Source organism: Heliconius melpomene, chromosome 17, assembly GCF_056956725.1.
Source record: "Heliconius melpomene rosina isolate 202511_hmr_F chromosome 17, ASM5695672v1, whole genome shotgun sequence".
NCBI lineage: Eukaryota > Metazoa > Arthropoda > Insecta > Lepidoptera > Nymphalidae > Heliconius > Heliconius melpomene.
The window spans coordinates 15,204,484-15,232,241 of NC_140405.1; the positions used below are offsets into that span (position 1 = coordinate 15,204,484).

The window sequence follows — 27,758 nt, forward strand, 5'->3', positions numbered from 1 at the left end:
CTCTGTATATAGAGATAAAAAAATATGGTGCAAGTACAAAGGCTAAATAAAAAATAAAAAAATTATACCGATTATGATATTAAGTACTTCACGTCGTATCCCGCACAGAGCAGGATAGACAGTAGGTTTCGTACCATTATCATTAAGACACTTCCATTCTATACTTTCCGCCGAATTCTCTTTATCTGGTAAGAAGAGCGAGGAAATAAAAAAATTAAAAAAATCATTCACCCGAGTGAATTGAACCCACAACCATCGCGTATACATCGCGTCACAACAAATACGAATTTATTATACAAATATTCCTCTTTAATCACATTATCTATTAGTAAAAACCACTCGAGGTCACTTGTGGAAACCGTCCAAGGACTTTGACAACTAAGCAAAACTAAATAAATAAAAAAATTAAAACACCAAAAATATAAAAGCATATATTTACAAAACAAACGCTATCAAAATAATTAAAGTTTATTTTTTAAAACATTAAAGCCCGAGATCTTCACCTTTAGTCTTATTCTTTAAGTAATGGAAGATTTTCCTAAAACAAAAAAACGAGTAACAAGTGAATTATAAGCGAAACAAAAAATCTGCAACTTAATGGCGGTGGGTAGATGGGTAAAAATAATAATAAACATAACCGACTACATCAAGTACATTACATATCTGATGTAGTAGTAGTGGTGTAGTAGTAGTGGCGGTAGTGGCGTAGGGGCGCAAGCGAGCGACTGTGAACGCGACAGTTGTGAGTTCGAGTGGGAATCGAATTCACATTTTCATAATTTCATTTCCTCGTTCTGGTAATGAGGCACAAAGCGCAGCGTTCAACCCGCAATGCCTCCAGAATTTGGAGGAACGTGGGGAACGGAAGTTTCAATGGGAAAGGAGTGCCTCAACACCGGGTTCCCTCTGTCTATCCTAAAAAAATGGGGTAAAAAGAGCGTAAGGTAACGACAAAAAACAACAAGCAACAACTCACCACAAAGCAACCGGCGCATGTCCCCAGTCCTTCCTCACGCTATCCAAGAGGGCACCAAGGGGACCTTCAACACCCCCACTTCCTCCCACACTTCCAACACTCCCACTACCTCCACCACCCCCCAAGACAGGTACCACACGTATAAGCCCCGCCCTAGGACACGCCAAGTGTTGATCGTCGTCCACTACTAGTTCTATACGTAGGTGTACCTCCCATACTGCTCGGAGTTGGAAGTTTACTACCTAAGTTGTTAAAAAGAGTTTTTAGTTAGTTAGAAGTAATGGGTTCATATACAATGTTACAAATAAATTTACTAAGGAACAGATATGTTTATGCATTTTTTAATTTATTTTTTGTATTTAATTTTATCATCTCCAACAGAAAACATAATTTTATATCTAACATTATATTATTTGAGAACAATCGTGGGGCAACGGCACAAGCGTGCGAAAAATACTAATGTAAACAAAAAAACATGAAATTCTTCACTAATCTCACCTTAAACGTCAAATCTCCGTGTTTATTGACAATGTACGCCAGTCTCAACCGGGCGTCCCTCATCACCCTCGCCCACAGTACGGCGAGGCGAGACACTTCCACACAACGCCTCAACAGACCCGGTATGGCGTCCGCCTTCACACCCGCACCCATGTCTCCACACTGAGTGCACTCGTAACGCATCGCTTCGCCTGCGAGACGAACGCAGAGCGTAGATGATGGCTCTTTTTCTTCTACATTGGGAGGAAATTGTAAAAATATGTTTTAATTTCTTTTTAAGTTTTATGTACGAATGTATTTTACATAAGAACAATATGATTTTACAATATATTTAAGTATTAAATGAAGGCTAGGCAGGCCAGTCATGGAGCAGAGGTAGAAGCGTGCGACTGTAAGCGCGTCAGGTCGTGGTTTCGATTCCTGCTCGAAGAAATTTAATATTTAATACCTTTACGTGGCAAAGCGCGGCGTTGCGTTGAGACGCATTGCCTGCAGAATTCCGCGGAAAGTGGGCAACGAAGTGTCTTAACACTAGGTTTCCTCTGCCAGCAGGGTGCTGTATGTGGGATACAAAGGCGATTTAGTTCAAAACACTCCTTTCCCCGAGAGCCGCCCAATTTCCGAATTTACGTAATTCATTCCCCCGAGAGGGAATCGGACCCCCAACCGTCGCATTTACAGTTTGACGATAAAATTACATGTACAACAATAATAAACTCACTTTCATAAACGGGATCGACGGTCAAACATGTGATAGGCTTATCGTGATTGCGCGTGAATCGCACCACGAGTCGAACCCGCGACCTCAGCAGAAGGAATGACCACATATCCTTCTTGCATGTCTCCCATTCACAGTCTCTAGTCCTAATGTTATGGGGAAATATTGATCAAATATTATAAAAAAAAGTATTACTTTCACGTTATATCCCGAATATACCAGGCTAGGCGAGGCGGGCCTATATCCCGTTCACGAAGCCATGAGATAAAAGGTAAACAAATAAAAAAAAAGGTTATAGGTCACGATTGATGGAGCTTCATATAGTATATTAAGTACAAAAAACATCTATGGATTTATGAATGTAAATAATATCATTGAACAATGTTTATAGAACTTATTAGTTAAAAAAAATATCGATTTCATTGAAGATGAAATTATTTTTATTATATTTGAAATTTTATAAAATTGCATATGCAAAATATGCAATTTTGTTTATATTTGCTTCATTTCATTTCATTTGAAATGAAAAGAAGCAAATATAATTTTAAAAATATATATTGTTTTCATATTTAAAACCACGAACATTGTAAAAATCAAAAAATCTAATTTCAAATCTAAATATGTTAGTATTCACCCCATTTAAAGGTATCGTAAATTCCATAGATTATTTTCTTAATTTTCATAATAATAGTACAAGTTTTACATAACAATAAAACTTGTATTATTGTGGAGAGACGATGCACAGCATCTGTGAGAGGGCGCTGTATACTTCCCTTTGATTATCCAATGATTTTCACTTCCGGTTGCTGTCTTCGACCAATCAGCGATCGCCGGAAGTCACGTGGTCTCAGGTGGTAGGGCGCCGGAACGTATAATAGGCGACACTACGCTTCTTACCTCATAGCAGATTCTCACCAGGAGCCTTAAAATGATGCTGTGCATCGTCTCTCCACAATAATACAAGTTTTATTGTTATGTAAAACTTGTACTATTATTTGGGATGTGACGATGCACAGCATCTGTGAGAGACGTGTTTATAACTCCTGGTGACCACGCACGACGCTATGTGATCTAAATCAGAATGATTGTATAAACTGATTCTGATACATTCAGATAAATTGATCTGTAAAACCACAAAAAACATGAGTAACATTGTTTTATTTATAAACAAATTGTTAATTGCTTAATTTTTTAATTCAATTAATAATCGCTCTGCCGGAAGCTGAGCCAAAATAATCTAACTTCAATTATTAGATTTACTTATAATTTGCATACAAACAAATTTTAAAAGATGATCCGCAACTCGCTGATAAGCATGAGTAGGAAAGGAAGCTCGCATAACCGTCTAAATAATAAAGCTAGACGTGCTCACTTCTTTTGATAATAATTTAATAACCTGTTTATATAAGTATTCATTATTATTCATGAAGCCCTTGCGTAGCCTCACCTCTAAGTTACACAACAAAATTGTTACCTTTTGTAGCCTGTTTCCGGTGGTCTAGCTAGTTTCTTAATGTAGAACCTAGAAAAACATTTTTCTTAGGATGACACCACCGTCTCTAGAGCGTAATTTTCGACAGGTCACCTGTTTCACCAAAATATTTCTAAACGAGATATGATGTTAGAAGTACGAGCAGGATCGAAATGACAATGAAAATGTGGTCCGGTCTATTGGAAACCATCTCCGGCTCAGACAGCGGGTCGTAGATAGAACCGGCAACCAACTCCATACTTCCTTTTTTAACAACTATAATAAATTTATAGTAAGTAGACGCGTTCTAGAGTGGACATCACGCCTTGGCAAGCGTAATTAAAGACCGTCTTCCCGCTAGATGGGGTGACGATGTCCGCAAGGTGGCGGCAACGGCCGGATGCAGAGAGCCGAAGATAGAGCCCAGCGGCGCGCCATTGGAGAGGCCCACGTCCAGCAGTGGACGAGGACAGGCTGATGATGATGATGATGATGATGAAGTAGTTAGTCAAGTTAATTTTTACCTTGTAATTGATGCCATTAGTACAACATATTTATAACACTAGAGTATTTAATAGAATGCTCTATAAAATATTATGTACTTAGCCCAATAATATATTCTTATACTGGTCAAACCTTTGAACGCATTTGTAAAATTTAAGACTTGATTTCATTATCACATACTTTGAGTATTACAACTTCACAAAAGCATCAGTGAATGCTTACCCGATCCACAACCAGACCGACAATTCATGATATGAATGTCCTATCTGCTACTTAGGTACGGTTTTGAAGCAAACTGTACTTGATATACGATGCGTTAGAAAATGTGAGTTTATGAGCTCATTAGTTTTTCAACAAAATTCAGGCCGACTAATGATTATATCATTCTTCGAAGTGTAATAAAGTTATAAGTAATTGATACTACTATACATTCACATATAAAGGTATCAATTTTATAATATTTCAATTATCGCTTCTTAGCTGTATTTTAGAACTACAATAGTTCACTCTCTGAAATTCGCTTTTAGGAGCAACTTCACAGTGTCAAAATATACGATTTAAATACAGATGCACTCAATTTAAACGTCCGACTTCCCCGGACTTAATGATGTCGTAGACATCCAACATGCTCTCCGCCATATTGGAGTTGTGACTACGTGTATACCTCGCTAGCCAGGTTCAGTTTATGCAAAACTTATGGCAATATGCGGCGGAATATCTACGTTACGCACGTGGATATCGTCAAGGTATATATGTAACTACCTTTACACAGCCCTCATGTCCCATGAAGACGATTATTTTCATTAGCTTTCCTCAGCTTTGGAACCAAAGTTACAAAAAACGAATGCAACTTCTTGATAGTCTTTTTGCAATATTATTGTGTATCATACTTTGTCGTATCCAACAACTTAGTAATAAAAGGTTGTCGTCTGTAATTCTCGCATATCATATTCTGTCATATCTAACAACTTCAGTAATAAGCCGCTCAACTGGCGACTTTAATTTGGTCTTGATTTGCCTTCTGAATTATTTAGCTGCCTTCTTTTCCTCCTTCTCCTGCTTCTTACTCTTGCTAGATGCAAATTTTACTTCTTTTTCCAAATACTAACATCAGTCGCCGTCGCATTTTCTAGCTGGATTCTTTTCTTCTAGATGGATTATAGATTTCTCCCACTACATCAGCTTCAATTCTGATGGCTACTCGAATGCACCACAGGGATGTACGGTATCTATTATATAGTACGTCAGCTATAAAATACTTTTGCCGCGGCACTCGCGGGGATGTGCACTCACTTGCACGAGGGTAATGCCAAATTAGCCCAAAGAAACTTTTGGCGACTTTTTATAATACTTGAACCCGCTATTTTAGTTTTTTAATTTAGTTTTGACACATTGCTTCTTTTTATCCATTACTCAACCATCCATATCCTATTGGTTTGCTTTATCAGTTGTAGAACGTGAGTCGAACTATTTTCTATCCTTGCTTTCTCGAACCACTTGAAAATTCTTATTGGATAAAGCCAGAGACGATATGGAGAATGCTCATTATTAAGTCGAAAAGAGTTTTCAGAGCCCCCAAACCATCTACACCCGTTTCCGATATACCCATAGGCAGCCTCCGTATTTCTTAACACCATGTATACAGGAAGATACGGTTACATTTAAATAAAATTATTAACAATCATGCAACACCTTGTACTAAGTTCTGGGCTTGTGTTACCCGTCGGCGGGTTCTCACTCCATACTTCCGATATCCGGTATGCACTGATACTTGACAATTGCTAATGTATAATTAAACGTGCTAGAGTTTCATACTCAACGCATGCTTCTCAATTTTTGATGCATGTACGGTTGACGAAGGTCTAACTGCTTCAAATAATCTTGGAAAAGGATTATTGGTGGCATGGAGGTAAATGGCTAGATGCATTCCCGCGATTAAACCGGGAAGGGCCTACGGAGCCCAAACCATCAGCCACTGCCTCCGATACGCTCAGAGGCAGCCTCCTTATAACTGCCCCCCCTCCCGTACAATTGAGAGCATTAAAATAGTACCGAGCTTTTTTAAATTCTAATGTACGGATAAATGCACTTTAAATAGTTGGACATACCTTATGTCAAGTAATAGCCCGAGTCCCTCTTAAGGCAACTAAGATAAGGCGACTGGCTAGAACTTTTGCCGAAGAGGCCATACAGAAGATCCCGTGATTGCTAAATACTATGGAGCCCATTGCTAAATGTTATGACGTTCACAGCGATGGCAGTAACCATGAATAAGCAGCAAATCCACAATTCTTTTATCCTCACTCCTCCAGGATTGAGAAAATGAACCTCCGATATTCCGTGTTTGAAACACTTTTCCTGCCAGGAGGCTTTGAAATTGTCTTCGAATCCTTGTGTCTAATTCTTCCGAGTATTCGCCTGCAATTGTCAAAAGAAGCCAAAAGAAACTCCCACGCAGATTTATCCATTATTATTCGTTAACTCGCTTAGGATACGCTCCCAGCGATTATAACATTTCAACGTTAGTAATTATCCTATTACAAATAAATAAAAAAGATTTATCTAAAAATAGACAGACTGTCGCAGAATAAGGTGGTTGGGACCGGAGCTTGTTCCGATCCCATTTCTGATTGTCATCGATCGGTGTCACGTCAGAGTGACAGGCAACGCCATCTGGTTTTGACAACTGGCAACTATTAAATAATCCGCTTCCCTGATATATATGAGGAGAACAGAATTTTTTATATATTTGATAACTCGCTCAGGATACGCTCCTAACGAATTTATCGTATTTAAACGAAGGTAGTATATTAATGGATAATACAACTAAGTAAACTCGGTGAAAACCGATTTATTTAGTAAACTCCGTTTACATCGCATGACATTATGCCGAGAGCGTTAAACAAGCGATGAGTCCTCTTGCTTTTTGCAATGCCCGTTAGTTGAATAAAATTGGGCCATAACTGCTGAAAATCTGAGACATACCTAACCTTATTGTAGGTTATAACACAGCCGTGTTCGGTAAGCTCAGAATCCACTACAGTATTGGTATATATAATACCAAGCAATAGAACAGTATTACATGCATGTAGATACTTGTTAAACAAGAGATTCAAATGACTCACCCGTTGTCCATTTTGTTACCTTTGAATTTCACAAAAGCAAATTCTCTTGATGAGGATGAACATCTTTGCTGGAGGCCTTTCCAGGAGTAGGCCCGACATAGAAATCCGGTTCACGATGTGAAGAAATTCCACCTCCAACACTACACTTACCACAGCACTTTCACTTTTAAACGATGTTACTCTGATGGGAAATAACGACGCTATGAGGTAAGAAGCGTAGTGTCGCCTATTATACGTTCCGGCGCCCTACCACCTGAGACCACGTGACTTCCGGCGATCGCTGATTGGTCGAAGACAGCAACCGGAAGTGAAAATCATTGGATAATCAAAGGGAAGTATACAGCGCCCTCTCACAGATGCTGTGCATCGTCACATCCCAAATAATGAGTAAATACTTGACATGTAAAAACACCCAAAATCCAACTTGTTCTCAAACTTGAACATTTAATATTATAAAAATAAAGTATTATAATAAATTATACAGCATATATGCTGCGAATATTCTAAATTAAAATGTGATGTAATATGTTTTACTATCGGTCAATATGTTGATAAGACAGTACTGTAGCGATTCCGTTTTTACTCTTCTTGTTTTTATTAAGTGTAAAGTTGTTTTTTGATTATTTTGTTTTTGTTATATTGTCTTTTTTATATTGTAAAACATGAAATTAAATAAAAATTAAAACGTTACCAAAAAGTTTTAGAAACAGTATTTCTTTGTTTCCATTTTGTCTCATGACAAAGCGAATAAAGTATAGTGTTGACACATTGCAGTCAGAGTTGCGGAACTCCATCTCACGCTTTTCCAAAGTGAAAACGAAGAACAAGTACAACAATCGCCAACCCAGAATGCCACGATGGCCTTGTTTATATATCCTAATACTTTACAGAAGCTAACTTTGATCTAACCAGGCGTTTACTATTTATACTCACAATAATCGTGTTCAAATATGCAATAAGTTTTAATTATTAAAGTATTTATTACGTGGCGTTACACACTCAGAAATATAGATTAATGTTTAACTGGGGTCGCTGTCTTTCGCATATAGCAGGGGGATTAATTATCATACTTTACCTCATAAAGGGCAGCATTTGTATCTTCGACATAATATTTGTGTATGAACTAAATTCGCTGAGGCTCGATGGATTCAAATTTAGGACTGTTTTCTGATCAGAACATCGATTTTCTAACAAATTGTTGGGTAAAATATTCTTGCTACTTGTAAAAGTTGTACTGGATTTAATGCTTTGGAAGGTCTTCGACATAGTTTCAACTTCTAGAGTCTCCGTTGAACTGCTTTCAGATTTTCTTAGATTTTGGCACACTTTACGATCAGCTCCGGCATCTTTGTAGCAATCTGTGATCAATTGTTGTACAGTCACGTCTTGTTTAAGGCTATTTCTCTTTTTGGAAGACATTTTTTTATCTTGACTCGATTTTTGGACTATTTTCGGAGATTCCGGGCTTTTTAGGGCTAATTCTAGTGTCTTTGGACTAAACGATATCTTCTGCATCTTGCTTACAGGTTTCGGAGTAATATCGATTGGTTGGGCTAACTTTTTGTCTTGTCTAGTTGGGCTATAGCTCCGTTTCTTCGGTTTCGTTGGTTCATATTCATCATTTGATGTTAGATCGGAGTCTTTGAGCAAATCTTCTTCTACTTTATATATAATTTTAACGGGAGATTTCTTTATATTATGTAAATCCTCCATGTCTATGTCTAGAGGCTGATCGAGGGCATCGTCAACTAGAGTTAGACTAGAATTATTTTCTAATAGGTCGTTATTGTTTTTCATAGCTATTACTGTATTTATTTTGGTGTGTTTCAATTCAGTAGCTATGCCTTCAGTTGATCTATCAATGGACAAAGGCTTGCTTATATTTGATAAAACTGTGTTTAATTCACTAATTTTCTCCATTCCATATCCTGCACGTATTTCAGTTTGCTGGTGACTTCTCTCATCCATAAGATAATGGGTTGATATCCGCTCTACTTTAATTTGGTTCTCTTTTTTCTCGTATGATTTATTTACTTCTTCAGCATTTTCCTTTAAAGGATTATAGGCGTGTACTTTAGAACAGTCCATTTGTGCAAGTAAAATATTGTTCAAAGGGTTTAGATGGTCAAAGACTATAACTGGACTGGGCGCGGACTTTCTCGTTATATTTCGAGGAGGACTTTGTATTTCTGGTTGTAGAATTAGTTTTGATTCTTGCTCCACGTCCATAGGCATAACAGGTTTAATAGATTGTCTTAGAGCTTGAGTGACTGCTCTTTGGCCTACAGCCGCTACTTCACCAATCAATGATTCGGTCGGTCTCATACATTCAGCCGATTCAGAATTAGATCCAAGTTCAGTATCGATTTCAATCTGGCTCGACGTTACTAAATTTGCTTGTATCTGTGTACTACATGTTGAAGGAGGTTTTTTGATAGGTTTGTCAGTTAAAGGTATATCTGCTGTGGGTTTCACCAAATCGATCATAAGATACTTTATTCCATCCGACACGTCTTTTAAGTAAGTCGGTATAACTTTCGCCTTGTTCTCCCCAATAAAAGTAGTTTCACCAAAAGTTGTCTTCTTCAGAGGCGTTTTGTTCATATCCGCCGTTATGCTCGTATCGCTAACTGATTCATCGAAATGTAACGTTTTGACAACTTCAGTACTCATTCGGATAGATTTATTCAGGGATTTTACACAACTTTCTTCTGGCGAAGGGACCATTTCTTCGGATGAGTCCTCAGCGTCTTCTATATTATCACTATCGTTGTAAGATCTGGATAGTCGTAAAGCGGCTTGTGCCATCGAAATGTTATTCAGTAATTCTTCTCTACTTAATACTATTGATTGTGTTTTTGGCATGAAACTTAGACGTATAGGTTCATTGCTGGGAACTACATCCTTTACATTGGCTACTATTGACTTCTCATATTTCTTTGTTTGTCCGTCTGTCAAATCAGAGAGCATATCTAACAAATCTTTAGTGTTATCTGCATCTCTGATACTTTTAAAATCTCTTATAACACTCTTGTTACTATTGAAGTTTGATTGATCTAAAAAATTACTTTTTTGGAGATCGGAGCTTAATATTTTTTCGAAATATCTATTTGATTTTTGGTGACATTCATCAATATCTGGTTTAGCTTTATCATTTTTTGACTCATTTTCTTCATCTTTGTCTAAACTTTTTTGAATTGTTTCACTATTTTGGATAATTTCATTTTCAATATTTATATCAATATTTTCAATATTATTACCAATATTTTCAAAATTATTATCTCCGTTTTTTATTTCACTATGACTATCTCTGATAGATAGATCATTATTCGAGGTAGTTTTAGAATTGACATAATCTTTAGCATTAACATCATTTGTCATCATCTTAATAGGACTGTATTTTGTTTCATTCTCTGATTTATCAACATCTACAAGTGATGCATTTGACATATCTAAAAGTTCACTTAGAATAGATTTCTTATTTTGTTTAACATTGGCATCATATTTACTACATGTTTCCGATGTCTGTTCTGTAATTATTGTGTCTTTGGCGTCATTTTCTTCGTATTCACAATTAATATAGTTAGTTCCATTTGAATTGAGGGTTGTTTTGGATGTATCGGATGTATTAATATGCTTCTCAACATCGTTCTTCTCATAATCAAACTTTATTTCCGGTTCTATAGTAGTGTTCTCTGTTGTTTGATATACAAGAATATTTTGATGTACAGCTATTTGTAATTCAGCAGCATATATACTTTTGTCCGCGTCTATTTCATTCTTTTTTAAAATGTCATTTTGAAAGCTCATTATTTCCGCTGGTATTGGATATGTCATTGACATATTATTAACATTATATTTAGATTCTTCAAGATTTAATTTTTCTGTCGGGTGATTAGATAGAGTTTTATTTTGGTTATCTATATTTGAATTATTCCTAGATTCATTGTGAACTCTTTCTTCATTCAGCATAATACGAGTGGACAAATTATGAGATATTGAAATATCCATGTTAATATCATCCAATGTCACTTCTGTTTTATTTACATTTATTTTAGTCTGAATTATATTTGTAGGTATTACTTGAGTCATAGACACATCACACACATTATTATCATAAGTTATTGTTTCTCTTTTATTTGAGATAATTTTTAAACTTTCATTAAAATTAGGTATTTTATTGTCTGCGAGTTTTGTAAGTACAATATTAGGAGGCATGGCTTCTGTAATAGATAAATCAGCCTCTTCACTATCGTAAATTACTGTTTTCCTCCTATTTTTGGTTTCTTCATTATCTTTAATGATAGATTTTGATTTTATAATATTGGTCGGTATAATCTGATCCATAGTAACTTCACCTTCTTCTTTATTATAAATAAAAGATTGCCTTTTTGTCGTTGAACTTCCGCCTACGTCAGTCTGTTTTTCAATTTCATCGATATTTTTTATTTGTGCTTGTATAATATTAATTGGAATGGCTTGGATCATTTTTTCGTTGTTACACATTAAATCAGTATCTTCCATTACTTTGTTTGCGTCTACTTCAGTAGTTTGTAATATGTAAGCAGGGATCACTTGAGTCATAGACACATTACCCTCTTCATTGTCGTAAATAATAGTTTTTCTTTTATCTGCCATTTTCTCATAATTTTCAAGTTCAATATTATTTAATAAAATTTCATTGTTTTCCGAATTAATTGCAATTATATTAGATGGTATCACTTGTGTCATTGATATATCCGCCTGTTCATTATTATAAATTATTGTTTTTCTTTTACTATTAATAGATTTAAAATCTATATATTCACTTTTATTAAGAATACTTAAATTATTTTTATCAAGTTTAACATCACTCTCAAGCAAAATATTAGTTGGTATTGCTTTAGTCAAAGATATATCGCCAGTGTCACTATCATAGACAATTGTTTTTCTCTTTTCATTATTACATATAATGTTATTTTGTAGTACTTGTGTTATATCTATATTATCTGTAAAGCCGTAAGCCATTGATTTTTTAGTGTTATCATTCACTTCATTTATTATTATATTAGTTGGAATCGCTTGAGTTATAGAAATTTTACTCATATCATTTTTAGCATCCTTATTTTCTGTTAAACAAATAATATTATCTGTCATAGCCTTTGTAACGGAAATATCTAATCCATCTGGGTAGCAAATAGTTTTATTTTGTGATGTTTTGTTAAAAACAACATTGGCGGGCAAGTCTTGTGTAAACGACAATTCGTCTTCAAACACAAAGGTTTTCTTTTCCACAATTTTATTTGTAGGTACCGCTTGCGTAATAGATATGTCGGCTTCATTATTATCATATATAATAGTTTTACGTTTTTCTTCTTTATTAGTTATAACTTCAGCTGGTAGAGCCTGTGTTATAGAAAGATTTCCCATATCATCATCAAAGACAATGGTTTTTCTCTTTGGCACTTCAATTTTTGCCCCAACAGCTTGAGTTATCGATAAATCACAATCATTGTACAGAACCATTTTTTTTTCTTCACCTGTAATTTGTTTACCCGTTAGAGAGGAACTATCCGGAATAAAATTTGGTAAATCATCATTGATATTCAAAACAATTCTTTTTCTTTTAGGTACTGCTCCTGGACTACTTCGAGTATTTTGTATTTCCTGTTGTTTAGGTTTTACAATAGATTGCCTCTCCGATTGTACTGTTAATTTCTTCCCATCAAATACTAATACTTTATCAAATTCTTCATTTATTGCGAAATTTGCCGATTCTTTTGGAGTTATATACGGATTTATTATGATATTTTCTTTATCCACTACTTCGTTCACTTTAGTTTCACGTATTGAATTCTGTTTAGCTAAAGCTTGTACTTCAGGACTATGGATAGTGTCAGTTATGGACATATCACAGTCTTTATTTCTTATGACAACATTAGTCATATTCAAATCCACTTCTATATATTCTGAAACATCTTTAGCACTGAATGGTCCTGGGCATATTACATGTTGATGTGGCCTTCCCAAATCTCTAGCAATTTCTTCCAAATCATCGCATTTACCTATAGGCTGAACATTCGAAAAATTCATGCTAATAGGATTAGATATTTCACTTATAATTGGCACACTGAAATCATTCCCAAATACTTTACTATTATGATCAGTTAGATTATTCAATTCAAAATGTTGGGCCGGAGCTGATAATGCCTTATCATCTTCTATACAATCTAATTCGAATGCCATCAACTGCTGAGTCAAGTTCACATTATTAAAGGAGCATTGGAACTGCTGAACTGCAGTATTAGTTTGCAAAGTTCCTCCTATATCCACAACCTCTACTTCTTCGAACTGCTGGTCAAATATCCTCTTGCCTATGTGCCCTACGACCGGTCGACGTGCATTCGCCGCGGTCTCGTTGCCGGACGACTCCAATGATTTGTTGTGCTCTTCGTAAAAATTTTTCCATGTGGTTGTGGCTTCATTTGTGACAAATTCTCTGAAAAGGGAAAGAAAAAAATATTTCAAAGTATATTATTTTATTAACGCAATCTCAATACATTGCTTATGACATTATTTAAAAAATATAATAATAAATTTTTAAAATTCATTGCGGAAGTGGGGAACAGAAGTGTCTTATTGGGAACAAACATAAAAAAATACTTTAAGTGCCAATGTTCTTTTATATGTTTATAAAAAAAAATCTTCAGACAATCAGTGTTCCCCATTAGTAGACAGAAGTCAGAACCTAGTGGCAATAGACTCTGTTTCCCACTTTTGGTTCTAAATGAGGTGTGTGAGTTAAGAACTGCTTCTGCAAGAATTTTCGATGAAAATATAAAATACATATTTTCATTCATTCATTTCATTTTCCATTTTTATGGGAATGAAACCCTCAACCTGTAACGTTTACAGTCACACGCTTGTGCCCCAGCGCCACAACTGACCTCCATTAAACTATATAAAACAAGATTAATGTTTATATAAATAAATATTGTTTTATCGTCGTGGCCGTCGTGGCGCAGCGGCACAACGGTGGTACTGATTTTGTTTTACAAGAAGAGCCGTATCTCATATACTTACGGAAGTTATTTTAGTATAAGGTATTTAATAACATAAGTTTTTAAAGAAGTGGTTACTAGATGTTGCCTAATCTAAATCATCTGTTTCCATGTTTTACGATTAGCAATGTAAGCATTAAGGTACCGCGCTTTGCCTTCCTACCAGAGCGAAGAAATGAAAAAAATATTACCATGAGTGGAAATCCAACCCACAACCATCGCGTTTACGTTGACTGCATAATTTAAATAATACTCACGCAACTCCAGTCCTGCGTGAGAAACTAACGCGTCGACTCTTCGCCGTGTCTGTGGGTGTCGCTACATTAAATTCCAGTTCAGAAAATGGCGTACGCGGAGGCCTTTGATTCTTCAAGATTGACGATCTACGTTTTCTTCTGTAACAGAAAAACATATTTGTTAATTTCATTCTGTTTGTCATATAAGGCAGGCAGAGGGAACCTAGTGTTAAGGCACTCTGTTCCCCAACCCCATCTAATTTAAGAGTGTTGAGCAGCAGATCTCAATGCAGCGCTTTATCTGGATAACAGAGTGAGGAAATGAAAATAATTCATTCTGCCAAGTGGGAATCAAACCGACAACTATAACATTTGCAGTCAGAGGAAATATTGAGGCCAGTCACAAAGTGTGACTGTAAACATGACAGGTTGTGGATTTGATTTCCTCGAGTGGAAAATCAATTAAATAAAGTATTTAATAATGGGAATAACGAGCAGTACTAATTATTAGTAAAGAAAACCAAAACACTTCAGCCTAACTGTATTTTTCATAATTAGGTATAATGACGTTTCTTTCGTTTAAATATACAGTATTGCACAATATGTGGTAACACACAACAACAACAACAACCCAAACTATTGAGGTGTATGGAGTAATGGGAGAGGAATATAAAACATGTGATGTCAAAAATGCTCCAAGTGTAAATGTTTTTCAATACAAACTAAGGAAATGGTTCGGAAAGTAATCATTTTAGCTATAAAATTAACTATATAATAATAAAATATTATATATTATTCAATAATAATAAAATATTTTTATAAAATATAATATTTTTAGCTATAAAATATAATACTTTTAGCTATACAGTTTTTAGAAATTGAGAATAACAAAATTATAAAAGAAAGATTAATAATAATAGGTTGACTTTATAAAAAAAAATATTTAAAAAACAAAAACCTCCACTGTATAAAACTAGAAAGATAATAAACAAGCCCAATAGTTTATTACGATTAACAGTCATTTCTTTCACAAGGAAAAGAAAATAATTTAAAATATCAAAAAGCAAAAATTATTATCAAGTATAAGAAGTTCTACATTGCTCCATAAGAATGTATGGCTTAAAAGTTTTTAGAAAATGTATAAAAAATTAAATGTAGCTGAACCTACCTCTTGGAAGTCATTCAAGAGCTTTGTCCGCTAAGCCATACATTCATCAAACTATGTCGAAATTCTTATACATTTGTTACAACTTATTTATGTTGTTAGCATCTCTGTAGGGAGATTATTACAAATTTCTGCTACCCAAAGATAATCACAAAGAATTATGATTTGGCAAGAGATCATTATATTTATTAAATATTTGAAACCTGGTTCAAAATAAAAAAAAATATGTTTTCTAAAAAGTATATTTCTTTCCTAAGTGTGGAATAACACTTTAAGCATGATTAAAATGTGTATGGCTTAATGATGACCATGCAGTTGGTTTCCTAAAAATGTTTGAGTTTTGGTCCTAATAATTAAAAATTTTATAATATACAATCTAGCTGTTAGATGGCTTATTTTACATTATATTTTGGGTTACAATTATCTTAATCTTACATAAAGATGAGAACCCAAATAAAATAAAAATTTATTCCTATTATTAAATGATGAAACAAATAAACAAAAAATATAAGCCTTTCTTTGTAAAATAAATAAAATTTGTAACAATTTCAATAGTACGTGTTTTTAAAAAATGCTTAATTAAGTAAAAACAACCATATTTACGATTAAAAATAGAAATCACATAAATCCAATTAAGAATATAACATTGCGTTTGTTTTTAAAACTGACCATATTTTAATTGATTACTTTAATTAATTGTTGCTAATGCCAGGAAGAAGAAGACTCTAATTAATTATTATTTAAACATTACTAAACTACAAATAATGATAACTTTGAAATATGAATAATATATTTTAATTCTAATGTTTGACTTTAAAATTATTCTTTTCACTAAAAACTTACGTTGCTGCCGCTGCTTCTGTTGTTTTGATAGAAGTTTGTGTATCATCCATTTTCACCGATAATAAACTAATTTAACATTACAAAACAAAAGTACTTTTCGCTCTGAATGCGATATATTTTTATAATACAACTATTAATTCCAAAAGTTTTAAATAAACATTCATTCAAATCTAAATCAAACGGTTACTTTTGAAGCTGACAGCATTGTGCTTGTCACAGATAATACAAATTTAATAGTTGCCAGCGGCAATATTGACCAAAAGCAAATATTAATATTAATTTATAACAATATTAAAAAAGTTTTATATATTAAAATTCTACTTTATTATAAACTAGCGGCCCGCCCACGGCTTTGCCCGCTTGAACTACATGATTATTCATTTAATACAAAGAATTTACTGACAATTTTTTAATGACTTCTAATATGATTTTAACCACGCATCGTAATTTCTATAATGAATGTTGATTCTTGAAATTAATAATAATATACATTATTAGATATTACCGCGTGGAGATACTCTTAGCTTATGTTATTTTAAATTATGAGGTCGGAATAATAGCCATTTCATTTAACACTGATCACGTAGAACAACTGTTCCGATGCTATTATACTCATATCTCTTAAGGTTTAGCTGGGCTGTTCGGGTTCTATATGAGCTGCTCCAGATCTTCATTTTTATTATATGAACAGAAAATGCTTGTTATGTTGATTATTTTTTACTAAGACACTATATTTATATCTCTTAGAGATTAGATGGGCTCCCAGGGTTCCACTTCAGGTACTCCAGACCTTCATTTTTGTTATGTGGGTGGAAATTGTATGTCCTGTTGTTCAATGGAAAATTGAACATCAGGACAAACAATTTCCAAGGCAGTATATTTACGTCTCTGATAGTTTAGACAGGCTGTTAAGCTTCCACATTAGGTATCCAGATTTTCAAAATAAAATATAGCCTAGATGTTGCCTAAACTTAATAGCTATACAACCAAAAAAGTTTCATTCAAATCCGTCCAGTAGTTCCGGAGATTAGCGGGTACAAACAGACAAATAAACAGACAAACAGACAATTTTTTTGTAGATTTGGGGTTTATTACTGTTCCTAAACCCCCCTCAATTTTTATTTTGTAAACATATTCAATGTACAGACGTGTCATTTTTACTTCTCTATTATATACTCGTATAGAGAAGAGATTGATAAAACGTATAAAATATTCAATATAGAGGTATTAACATCCTCATCTTCTGAATTAGTTGTTAATATAGAATTTTAGTGTTATTTAAAAAAATAAACACATACATATATACATACATAGCTTCACGCTTAATCCCTGGCGGGGTAGTTCATTAAAAATAAAAAGCTACGTTTTTTACGCTACGTTTTTCAATTTTGAAAAAAATGTTACAATTTTTTTTAATAAAACGTACATACGCCACTTACAGTATAAAAATGACTCCAAGGGTTGTTATTGTTAAAAGGGTGACGTATGCGGAGAAAATTCCAATCCAAATAATAATAACCGCATCTCTTTCGTTGTGAAGCGGTACAGACATTAGAATTTATATAAAATATAAACTACATTTCTCAATTTTTTAACTAAATTATAAGACACTGAAATTTAGATTCAAATTCTTCTGTCACTGCATAATGACAATCATGGTGTTGCTCTTATTTCTTCTTGACTGACAGATACAAAGAAGGATAAGTGGCCAGCATCTTATATATAATCAGCCTATCGCCGTCCACTGCTGACCGTAGGCCTCCCTCATCAAGCGCCAACCATCCCGGTCTTGGGCTTCTCGCATCCATCCGGTGCCAGCCACCTTCTTTAAATCGTCTGTCCATCGTGCTGCAGGGCGTCCTACACTACGCTTGCCTAAGCGCGGTATCCGCTCTAGCACGTATCGGCTCCATCGACCGTCGGTACGTCTGAAGACATGGCCGGCCCAGTTCCACTTGAGCGTGCTGATTCTTCGTGCAATGTCAGTGACTTTGGTTCTCTGGCGAATCACTTCATCGCGGATTCTATGGGCCAATATTGATATTTTTGAAATAGACAAATTCAAAAACTAAATGCACTTTGCGCTAATGCGCTTATGGGTAAAATAAGTAACAATGAAAAGCATAGTAATTTTCATAATATATATATGTATATAGGCTTTATTTTTAAGAATTTTAATATTAGATCCATAATTTCTCTTTAGAAAATAAGGATATGTTTGTTATAATTTTTGTTCTCACTATCTTGGTAATTACAGACAGTAAATACAAAAGAATATTTTAAAATAAATTTTAATCTAGCCCTACAAGTACAACAATTTTGTCTTATTTTAGAGGCAAGAAATGTATAGTACTAGTTTCTAGGTTTCATTTTTAAGTAGGTTATGTTAATAATTGTATTATAAACACAAATAATTAGAACACACATTTAATATGTAAAAAAAATGAAGTGATTTAAAAAACAAACAAAACAAATATATACTCTAAATACACATATACTTATAACAATATTTCACATTTTAATTTGTAGTTTCTGATTTGGACGAATTTACTGAAGAAGTTTCAGATGTACTAAACTGAGAACATTTGCTTAAAGAACTTCTACGGCGACTGTAAAAAAGAAACTTTTTTGTTATTGTAATTTCTTTTAGCTTCATGTTGTATTCTGCCTATAGCAGCGTAGGTATGCAAAGAGAAACTCGTAGCGAGATCGAGTAGCGGAATTTAACGCCTCGCCTTGCCATGTTACCAAAGAATAAATTAAATATTAATAGCTAAAAATTAATTCCCTCAAGTGGGAATCGAACCTACAACCGACATTCGACAGAAACCCGTTTGTGTCACCAGTCTCTTTTAAATTTATTACAATCATTTATTTTATACTAGCGGCCCACCCGCGGCTTCGCCTTGATTTACTTGATTATTCATTTAATCAGTATCCGCACATTGGGCCTTAGCGTTTCGAGCTACTGCCAGTACCGCGATCAACTGGAAAGCAAGACAAAGTTGGCCTCAAAGGAACTGGGGGTCATACAACATGGGCAGAGCGAGACAATAATTCACTCCTAAACACCCCTTTATAGGGCCCAGGTTCGGTCTCATGTGGAATACTATCCCCATCTCTGGGCTGGTGCACTCCAGTATCAACTTGACTCATTTGATGACATACAACGTAGAGAGATTCGATTCGTTGGGGACCCAATGATCTATGAAAAACTTGACACTTTGGCTTTGCATAGAGGCGTCTCCTCGTTGTGTGTTCTCTACCGCATATATCATGGAGAGTGTTCTGGAGAGCTGTTCTAGTTGTCTGTTTGACTTGTTACTTGCCGCCGAATTTTTTAACCGTATAGTACGTCACAAACTCAATTGCTCAAACTTTTGAACAAAATTAAATTTAATATAGCAATCTATGTTTATAAACATTGCTATATTATTTTTGTAGGCAAACTAAAGCCCATTCAAATCACTATAACTTTTTTTTAATGAAACGATTTTGATGAAACAAACTTTACATGTTAAGCTGGATTAAAACAAAGAAATTGGTGAAAATTTAACGTAGGTTCAGTACTTTCAGAGATTAGCGTGACTATACATACAGACAGACAGACAAGAAATTAAAAAAAAATATTTATGCTTTCTATTATCCTTTTTAAGTATCCCTCTATCCATTTCAGTCAAGAATACTATATTTACAGGCAAAATATTTTTACTGTTTTATTATATGTAGAAATCATTTATTGGTGGAACCATTCGCGGCGATGAAATTTAACAAATGGCGGTTCTATTTACACTTGTTCTTCTTTGTGTCATGTGATTGGATTACTCAAATTGAGGCTTGCCAATGCTTAGCCGTGCTGACTGCATTATCCGTTGCCATAGTCAAATCGAAGAAGGTTGCTGGCTGCGACTGAATGCGGAAGGCGGAGGATCGGGAGCTCTGGCGTACCCTGGGTAGGCCTATGTCCAGCAGTGGACCAAATTGGACACGTATGCGTGACTGTGTGTGTATGATTTTTACTAACTCGCTCACTTTAGTAACAAGACAAGGTGTAGCGTAGAGTTCCTCTACTTAGCACGCAATGACGCAATGTCTAGAAACGTGGATAGATGGTGGAGAACGGAGTGTTTAAGTACTAATTTCAATCTGCCTCCCTGTTGTATTTATGATTCAGCGTTAAGGTATAAAAATATTTTTCTATCTCTGATCTGAATTACATGAAAGTTGAAAAAGAACTTGTTGTTTTTACCCCAAAAAATACTATTTACCGTTGCCTGCAATTACACCTCTTTTTACTGTTTCTTGATAATTTATAATTTTGATTACTTTCTTCAGAGTCATCTGTATTATTAGTTCTATTTCCATAGTCACGTCCACTTCCTTCCTTCTGCCGTCGATAACGTTTTTTATAAATTTCACACGAATCTTTAGGTACAACGTTAAAAGAGCAACCAACGTTCTCTTTCGCTATTCTCTTTTTCTAATAATTTTCAAATTTATGATTAATAATATTATAACGAAGTTATATAGTAAAAAAATGGAAAAAATAATAATTACAAACGTTTTTATAAAGAACTAAATTAATATTGTCCAAGTCTGCAGTCTGAATACCAGTAGAGCCCCAAATGTTTTTTTTCTTGTGTACACGTTTCTTTTTTTTATTTTTAATGTCGATTATCTTTTTCGACTTTAAACGGTTTGGTCGCATTTTTATTTACTTAAGAATTGAATGTTTTAAATATTTTGAGATAATTTAGCCAAAACTTTAGATGTCATTTTTTGTATATGTATAATCATATTTTTTTTATATAAGATAAACAAAAATATTTTCTTATTCATATATTAATATTTTTTTATTTAAAAATACAATTGTGGAAAAATAATTTATAAAGTTATTTATAATACATTCTTTAAGCTGACTTAAATATGATAAACACAATTTATTTTGCAATAATTTTTTTATGAATATAAGATTTTTTTTTTCATTAGTTGTAACGACTATCCGATAATTGTCATATGACTACGACATTCAATGCTACCAACTTAACTATTTAGTCACCATTTTGGGGCAGCTGATATTTGTTTGAATTTTTGCTAAAAATCAGCTTCTATAATCCCAAAATGGGTGCCTCATTTGTTCCCATCACAATTTTCACCGTTTTCTGGGGTGTTATTGGTATTGTGTGCCCCTTCTTTGCTCCTAAAGGTCCAAACAGAGGGTAAGTTTTCAATACACAAATTCTTCCAAAGGTGGATTAACGATTATATATAACGTTAATGTTTATAATTTCAGGATAATCCAAGTGGTATTGATGCTAACTGCTGCGACGTGTTGGTTGTTGTAAGTATATAATATATATTATTGCATACATTATATTTTATTACTCTTAATCTATACTGTCCCTACAACGTATATATATATATATATATATATATATACGGTGTGTATGTATATATATATATATATATGTATACATACACATATATATATATATCGTTAATGTTAAGTATACTTTAGAGTTTTAAAGAGAGAAAGATTACCATATAGTTAATTAAAACTCCCAGTTTTACCCACATTTCTCATAAACATCGCATTGAAGTTACAACTTATTTCCTTATTCATTTCCTTAAATCAATTGTTTTCTTCAGCAGTTGCTGTTTCTTTTATTTAAACTTAAGATACCAGTTAACCAAAGATAATTGTTATTTAAATAACATTTGTTTGTTGCTCAAAGAGACAGTCTTATAACTTAACTCTTAAAATAAAAAAATAATGAAATGAATGTTTGAGCTTCACTTGCCTGTAGTATAAATATTATCAAACTGGCAATGAGGTAAAAAGTGTGGGGTTGAATTCTGCGAATTAACTGTCTTAACACTAGGCCCCCAGGTTCCCTCTGTCTACCCTGCTATGTTAGGGATATGGGGTGAAGCTAAAAAAATACTTATTCAGACAGTATTATACACAGTGAATGTGAGTTTTATGTCCACTAGGGGGGATGTATTTTTTTTTACTGTTTTCTGCTGTGTAAGATGAAGTGCAACAATCAGTTCTGCCGCTCAACACACATTGTTTTGAGTTTGAACAGAAAAAGAAAACAAAGTGCCTTACCGCTAGGTTTTCACTCTATACCACATGCAACAACTAGCCTCCATAGATAATATTAATTATTCACTTAAATATAATGGTAATATAATGTTTTAATTTGTAATTCCAGCTGGCTGTGTGCATACATGGCACAAATGAATCCTCTCATTGGCCCCAGACTTTCTAATGAGACTCTCATCTGGATTTCTGTAGCTTGGGTAAGAAAGAAGCTTATTCCTATTATAATTAACTAGCTATATGTGGTATAATATACCCTATCTATCGATCCATATCGATCAACCCTATTAATACACGAACTATATAATACAAAAGGGATTTTTGATTTGAAACAGTTGTTTCTGAGATTAATGCTTTCAACCATACAAACTGCTTAACTTAGAAATAAATGTGATTTTAACCCACAACTTTTAATAATTTAACTTTTTACATGTCACACACATTACACAATGTGTTTTGCTGCTCTTCCTTTTTTCTCTTTTTTCTTATTAGCTATGGAAGTAATTGATGATTTTCTATAGGTAGATGTCATCGGCTGCAAGCACAGTTTTGAATTAAAGTAGCCATAGCCAGTAGCCACTCAACTATCATGTGTAACTTTTTATTAGGTTATGAAAATTATGCAGAATTTAAGAAAATTAAACAAAATTATTTTTCTGTATATAGTGATGAAAATTTAAATAGTGTAACAATTTTTAAAACAGTTTTATTTAATTTGACTTTGTTGTGGACGAGGTCTATTAATAAAATATTTTCACCTTCCTATTTTTGACATTTTAAAAGTGTTATTCCACATTTAAGAAAGAAAAATTCCTTTTTTTGACAATGTATAAAAATTTGCACCTGCACTTCTCAGAAACTGTTCAAAGACAATTCAAGTTTTTCTAAATAAGTATTTTCCCCTTCCTGTTGACTGATTGACTTGAGATTTTATATATATTTTTAGTTTTGCTAACATTTGTGGGGTTTCAAATTTCTACTTTCTTTTATCTTTATACAGTAAAACTGAACCCACTTAGTCCTTGGGATGCATTGCCTTACGATTTTGTTTTATTCAAGCCGACCATTATTTTTTTAGCTTTTAGTACAATTATTGTAATGCTATTTATTATTCTACTTTACAATAAAATAGTTTAAAGTTTTAAAAAATTATTTATTATATTTTATTGGGGAAAGGATCTAGGTCCATAACCATTGGAAAGCTGCACTGGCTTCTAATGAAATTTATTTTTATCTGAAATAGCGGTACACAATTTTTTTGTCTCTAACCCTTGCAGTAAGGAATAAGATTTATGCAAATAATTTCTACTTTTTTACATGTCTTTTCATATCCAGAAGTGAATGAAGGTATTCTTGGTTGGTTTGGTTTATTTGTATATTTAAAATTATGTATTAAAATAATAATAATGTTTATATTATAATAATGTGAGTTTTTATCAATAGAAAAAAAAAACCAGCTGCACCCTCCATAGCAGGGTAGGCAAAGGGAACCCAGTGTTAATATACTCCGCAAAATTTGTTACATATTGTTTGTTGAGTAGTGGAACTTAACGCCGCGTTTTATACGGGGGAGTAGAGAAATGAAAATATTTTGGTTATAATTATTATCTGATTGGGCATTGGACCCACAAGTACGAATAGAGCATAAATAAAAGGAGACGGAAAATTTTCTGCCCAAATGTAAACAGTTGAGATATAGTCTAAAATTGTATTTATTTTTTCAATTTTAGAATAGCATAAATGACTTTAAGTAACAATCGGGAAGCAGAGAACATTTCGAAAAATAATTTTAGATCTCTCAAAATGCATCAAGAGGAAAGCACTCAAAATGCATTGAAGCGATGAAATGAGTGAAGCATAAAATGCAAAAAATCATTAGACACGGTGTCATTGTCAATCTGTCATTTAAAATATGATTGAATTTGGGAATGTTAAGGATCTATTTTTCTCTACTTTTAGAGTGTCAATTAATTATTTTTATTAATAAAAAAAATATATATATGACTTATTCTATGTTACAAACTATTTTTTTAGCTCTACGCTGTATCCCTTACATAGCAGGGTAGACAAACGGAACAAATCTCTCGCCATTACGGCCTCAAATTAAATATGTACAATCAATAAATAATACTGCAGATATTGTTTACTGCAAGAAGAAGAAGATATTGTTTACTGTTCATTTAACACTTGTACTATTAAGATAATTGAAGTAACCTAAACTTATCACATTTATATTGATTGGATCGGGGTCAGTTGGCCATCCTAGTAAACAAATTAAATAATAAATTATTTCAAATCGGAACAGATTGATAGGAATATAAAATAATATACAGAAAGAGCTATTTTTGTGCCGATGTGAATTAATTGTGAACCTTCAAATCCGGACAAAGCACGGCGTTGAGTTCCGCCACTGAATACGTAATACCTCCAGAATTCGGCGGAAAGTGGAGAAAGGAAGTGTCTTAACAAGAACGGGGTGTCTTAGCACTAGATTCCCAGGTCCCATCTGCTTACGCGGGTATAGTGCTATATGCGGGATACATTGTGACTATAGTCTTTTTCACCTACATCTACCCTCTTTTACACGAGTTCGCTAACAGTATGATATTAAAAAAGTATTCCGACGAATTGAGAAACTTCTCTTTTTTTGAAAGTCGGTTAAAACTGTGATCTTAGAGATCTAGATCTATTTTTATTATTACTTTCTCAAGTAAATACGTCATTTGAATGTGTTTCGTCATGTCATTATGAAGTTATGGCTTAAGTATAGAAACTAACGTCGCATATTTTTTTGTATGTATGTTGAAACATTATTCTGGTCACACAATAACGCCCCCACAGCCTCACGTGCTCCCGTGTGTATTTAGTGCGGCGCGTCCATGCGACTGCCAGCGCCTTGCTTCACGCAATAGGGTATTGCGTGAAGGACGCGGTCATTATCACGGCATCATTGTGGATAGTGGTTGTGGGTATCTGGTGGTTGCCGTTGGGTGTATGTATACGTGTTATTGAATAGCTTATATTCATGTTGACAAGGGCCGAAAGCTAGAGGATCAATGGACAAATTGAAATAGATTTATTTGACATGAAGTTGCTTAAATATTGTAGTTAAATTTTGATAGGGTTAAAATTTACATCGTTCATATTTTAGTGACAACATTGCCTTACTAAATTTTCAATACATAATTTACCAAAGTTCTTTTTTTTTAACTAATTATTTGTTAAAAATCACTGCTGTCCCCTTTTTTAATGAATACTAAGTGTTATTATAGCATTTAGTGTGAAACTCTAGGTTCCGCCTGTTGGATACGGACACTCGAGGGAAGGATGTTACGCTATTCATAGACGCCTATTTTTACTCGGCGATAGACGCACTGTCAAGGAGGCTGGTATTTAGGTTAAGAACAATGTCCTGACGGTTGTTTCTCTTTTAGATAGCACTCGCAGATACATGTTCATTTTAATTTAGTAATAGACACACATACGTTTTTAAGTGACGGCTCGTTTTCCAACCAATTTCGGGGAATTAATTATTTTCATCTAATCGCTCTGGTAACAAGGCGAAGCAACAGGCGCACGTGGGGATCAGAGTGTCTTGACACTAAATTTTCTTTGCCTACTTGCCTTTGCCTCTGCTACATACGAAGCTAAAAAACAAGTTTTCAATTTTAATTTTGTCGATTTAAAAAAAATTATTGCCACAGCATTTATTGTACCCCTTGTTGTATTACGTTTTTGTATTGCATATAAAAGAATTAATATTTATTTTTAATCTGCACTATCTTTATCTATCCTGATCATCCTTGTGAGGTTACACTTACATAAATTATGAGCTTTTTTTTTAATAATAGTATTCTGCTGTCAATTGGACAGTAATTTCTTTATCGTTTTTCATAATATTTTTTATTGTTTCAGGGAAACAACACAAAGTGATATTTCAAGCCGTAACATATTAATTTAATTTTAATAAAAAATCAATTGTATTACAATAAATTTATTATTTTTCTCCGCAATTTAAAAAAAAATAAATGAAATCCATTCCAAGTTAAATGAAATGTAATTATTGTGTAAGTATATAGTGATGTGCTCGATGGGTCGATGAATTGTATTAATATATTATTATAGCGAATATCTATTTATATGTTACATTTCAATAAATTTAGTTAATTAAATTTGCGTTTTATTTTATTTATTCCATATTTAAACTGGGTTTGCTAACTGTTTGTTTAGAAGAATAGAAGACATTATACTTCTGAGCCATCTTCGTGTTCTGACTGTAAAACAGACGGTTGTCTGGAGAGAATGAATAAATAGCGTTTTACCCGCTCTGGAAACGAGGGAAAGTGCGGCTTAGTTTCGGCACTCAACACATTTTCGAATATCTCGAAAATTGGGCCGAACGGGCAAAGTGTGTTAACACTAGTTCCCCTCTGCCCATTTTGCTGTGAGGGAAAAATCGCGATAATACTATTTTGTTTTTGTTGGTGGTCTTTTACTAGAACCGTGGGATACATTAGAAGATATTTTTTTAGTACTATTTAACAAAAAATAAATACGTCAGCCTGTAACTGAGTTGCATAAAATGTGTAATGATACACAAAATATTTAGAAATGGCAAATCTGAGTAAGAAATAAAAATAAAGTCCTGGAAAAGATATCTTTGCAAGCTACAAAAAAGATAAATTATTTAGATATTTCTTTGATATTGCAATAAAATAGTTGTTCTATAAAAGTGATGATTACATAATAAATATAATTAACTTGATAGTACAATAAATAGGTTAAAGTACGCCAATTTATATAAAGTGACAGATAACCAACCTCAACTAATAAATGATAATAATGATAGAGTCAGTCGTGGCGCAGGGGCAGTGTGACTTTAAAACCGACTGGTCGTAGGTTCGATCCCCAGACGAGGAGATGGAATAATATGAAGTACTTTGAAACCGTCTTAGGTTTCCAGATGTGATGGATGTGCAATGTAGTGTCTAGATTAGGTTCCGTCTGCCTACCCTGCTGTGTGAAGCTGATTAAGTCAAATAATTTTCTTAATTAAAAAAATCACACGTGGCATAG

The 27,758-nt window shown here is 33.8% G+C and overlaps 2 protein-coding genes across 3 annotated transcripts; one reads left to right on the forward strand and one right to left on the reverse strand.

The window, feature by feature from the left end:
* Nucleotides 1–418: 418 nt before the first annotated feature.
* On the reverse strand, nt 419–16,768 carry LOC146530573 (uncharacterized). The gene is made up of 7 exons (XM_085200240.1): nt 16,577–16,768; nt 14,590–14,727; nt 8,368–13,770; nt 2,196–2,338; nt 1,475–1,707; nt 977–1,218; nt 419–538 (listed from the first exon to the last, which is right to left on the reverse strand). The coding sequence occupies exons 1-7, from the start codon at nt 16,624–16,626 to the stop codon at nt 484–486; spliced, it is 6,264 nt and encodes a 2,087-aa protein (XP_085056366.1). The 5' UTR covers nt 16,627–16,768; the 3' UTR covers nt 419–483.
* A 4,839-nt stretch (nt 16,769–21,607) lies between these two features.
* LOC146530574 (V-type proton ATPase subunit e 2-like) lies at nt 21,608–26,854 on the forward strand. Of its 2 annotated transcripts, XM_085200390.1 has the most exons (5): nt 21,608–21,795; nt 21,870–21,917; nt 22,795–22,882; nt 24,018–24,038; nt 26,598–26,854. In XM_085200390.1, exons 1-4 carry the CDS (start codon nt 21,698–21,700, stop codon nt 24,021–24,023), a joined length of 240 nt encoding a protein of 79 aa, XP_085056516.1. In that variant the 5' UTR covers nt 21,608–21,697; the 3' UTR covers nt 24,024–24,038; nt 26,598–26,854. The 2 variants fall into 2 exon arrangements, with proteins under 2 accessions (XP_085056516.1, XP_085056515.1); XM_085200389.1 differs by lacking the exon at nt 24,018–24,038 and having other exon boundaries at nt 21,611–21,795.
* Nucleotides 26,855–27,758: the final 904 nt, after the last annotated feature.

Bases quoted from the DNA above. Each gene is read 5' to 3' on its own strand.
- LOC146530573 (XM_085200240.1), bottom strand. From the start codon at position 16,626: ATGGATGATACACAAACTTCTATCAAAACAACAGAAGCAGCGGCAGCA. The intron at 14,728-16,576 runs GTAAGTTTTTAG...TTTCTGTTACAG, and splicing joins ACAGAAGCAGCGGCAGCAAC to AAGAAAACGTAGATCGTCAA. The intron at 2,339-8,367 runs GTAAAGTATGAT...CCATAACATTAG, and splicing joins CAAATGCTGCCCTTTATGAG to GACTAGAGACTGTGAATGGG.
- LOC146530574 (XM_085200389.1), top strand. From the start codon at position 21,698: ATGGGTGCCTCATTTGTTCCCATCACAATTTTCACCGTTTTCTGGGGT. The intron at 21,796-21,869 runs GTAAGTTTTCAA...TTATAATTTCAG, and splicing joins CCTAAAGGTCCAAACAGAGG to GATAATCCAAGTGGTATTGA. The intron at 21,918-22,794 runs GTAAGTATATAA...TTGTAATTCCAG, and splicing joins GCTGCGACGTGTTGGTTGTT to CTGGCTGTGTGCATACATGG.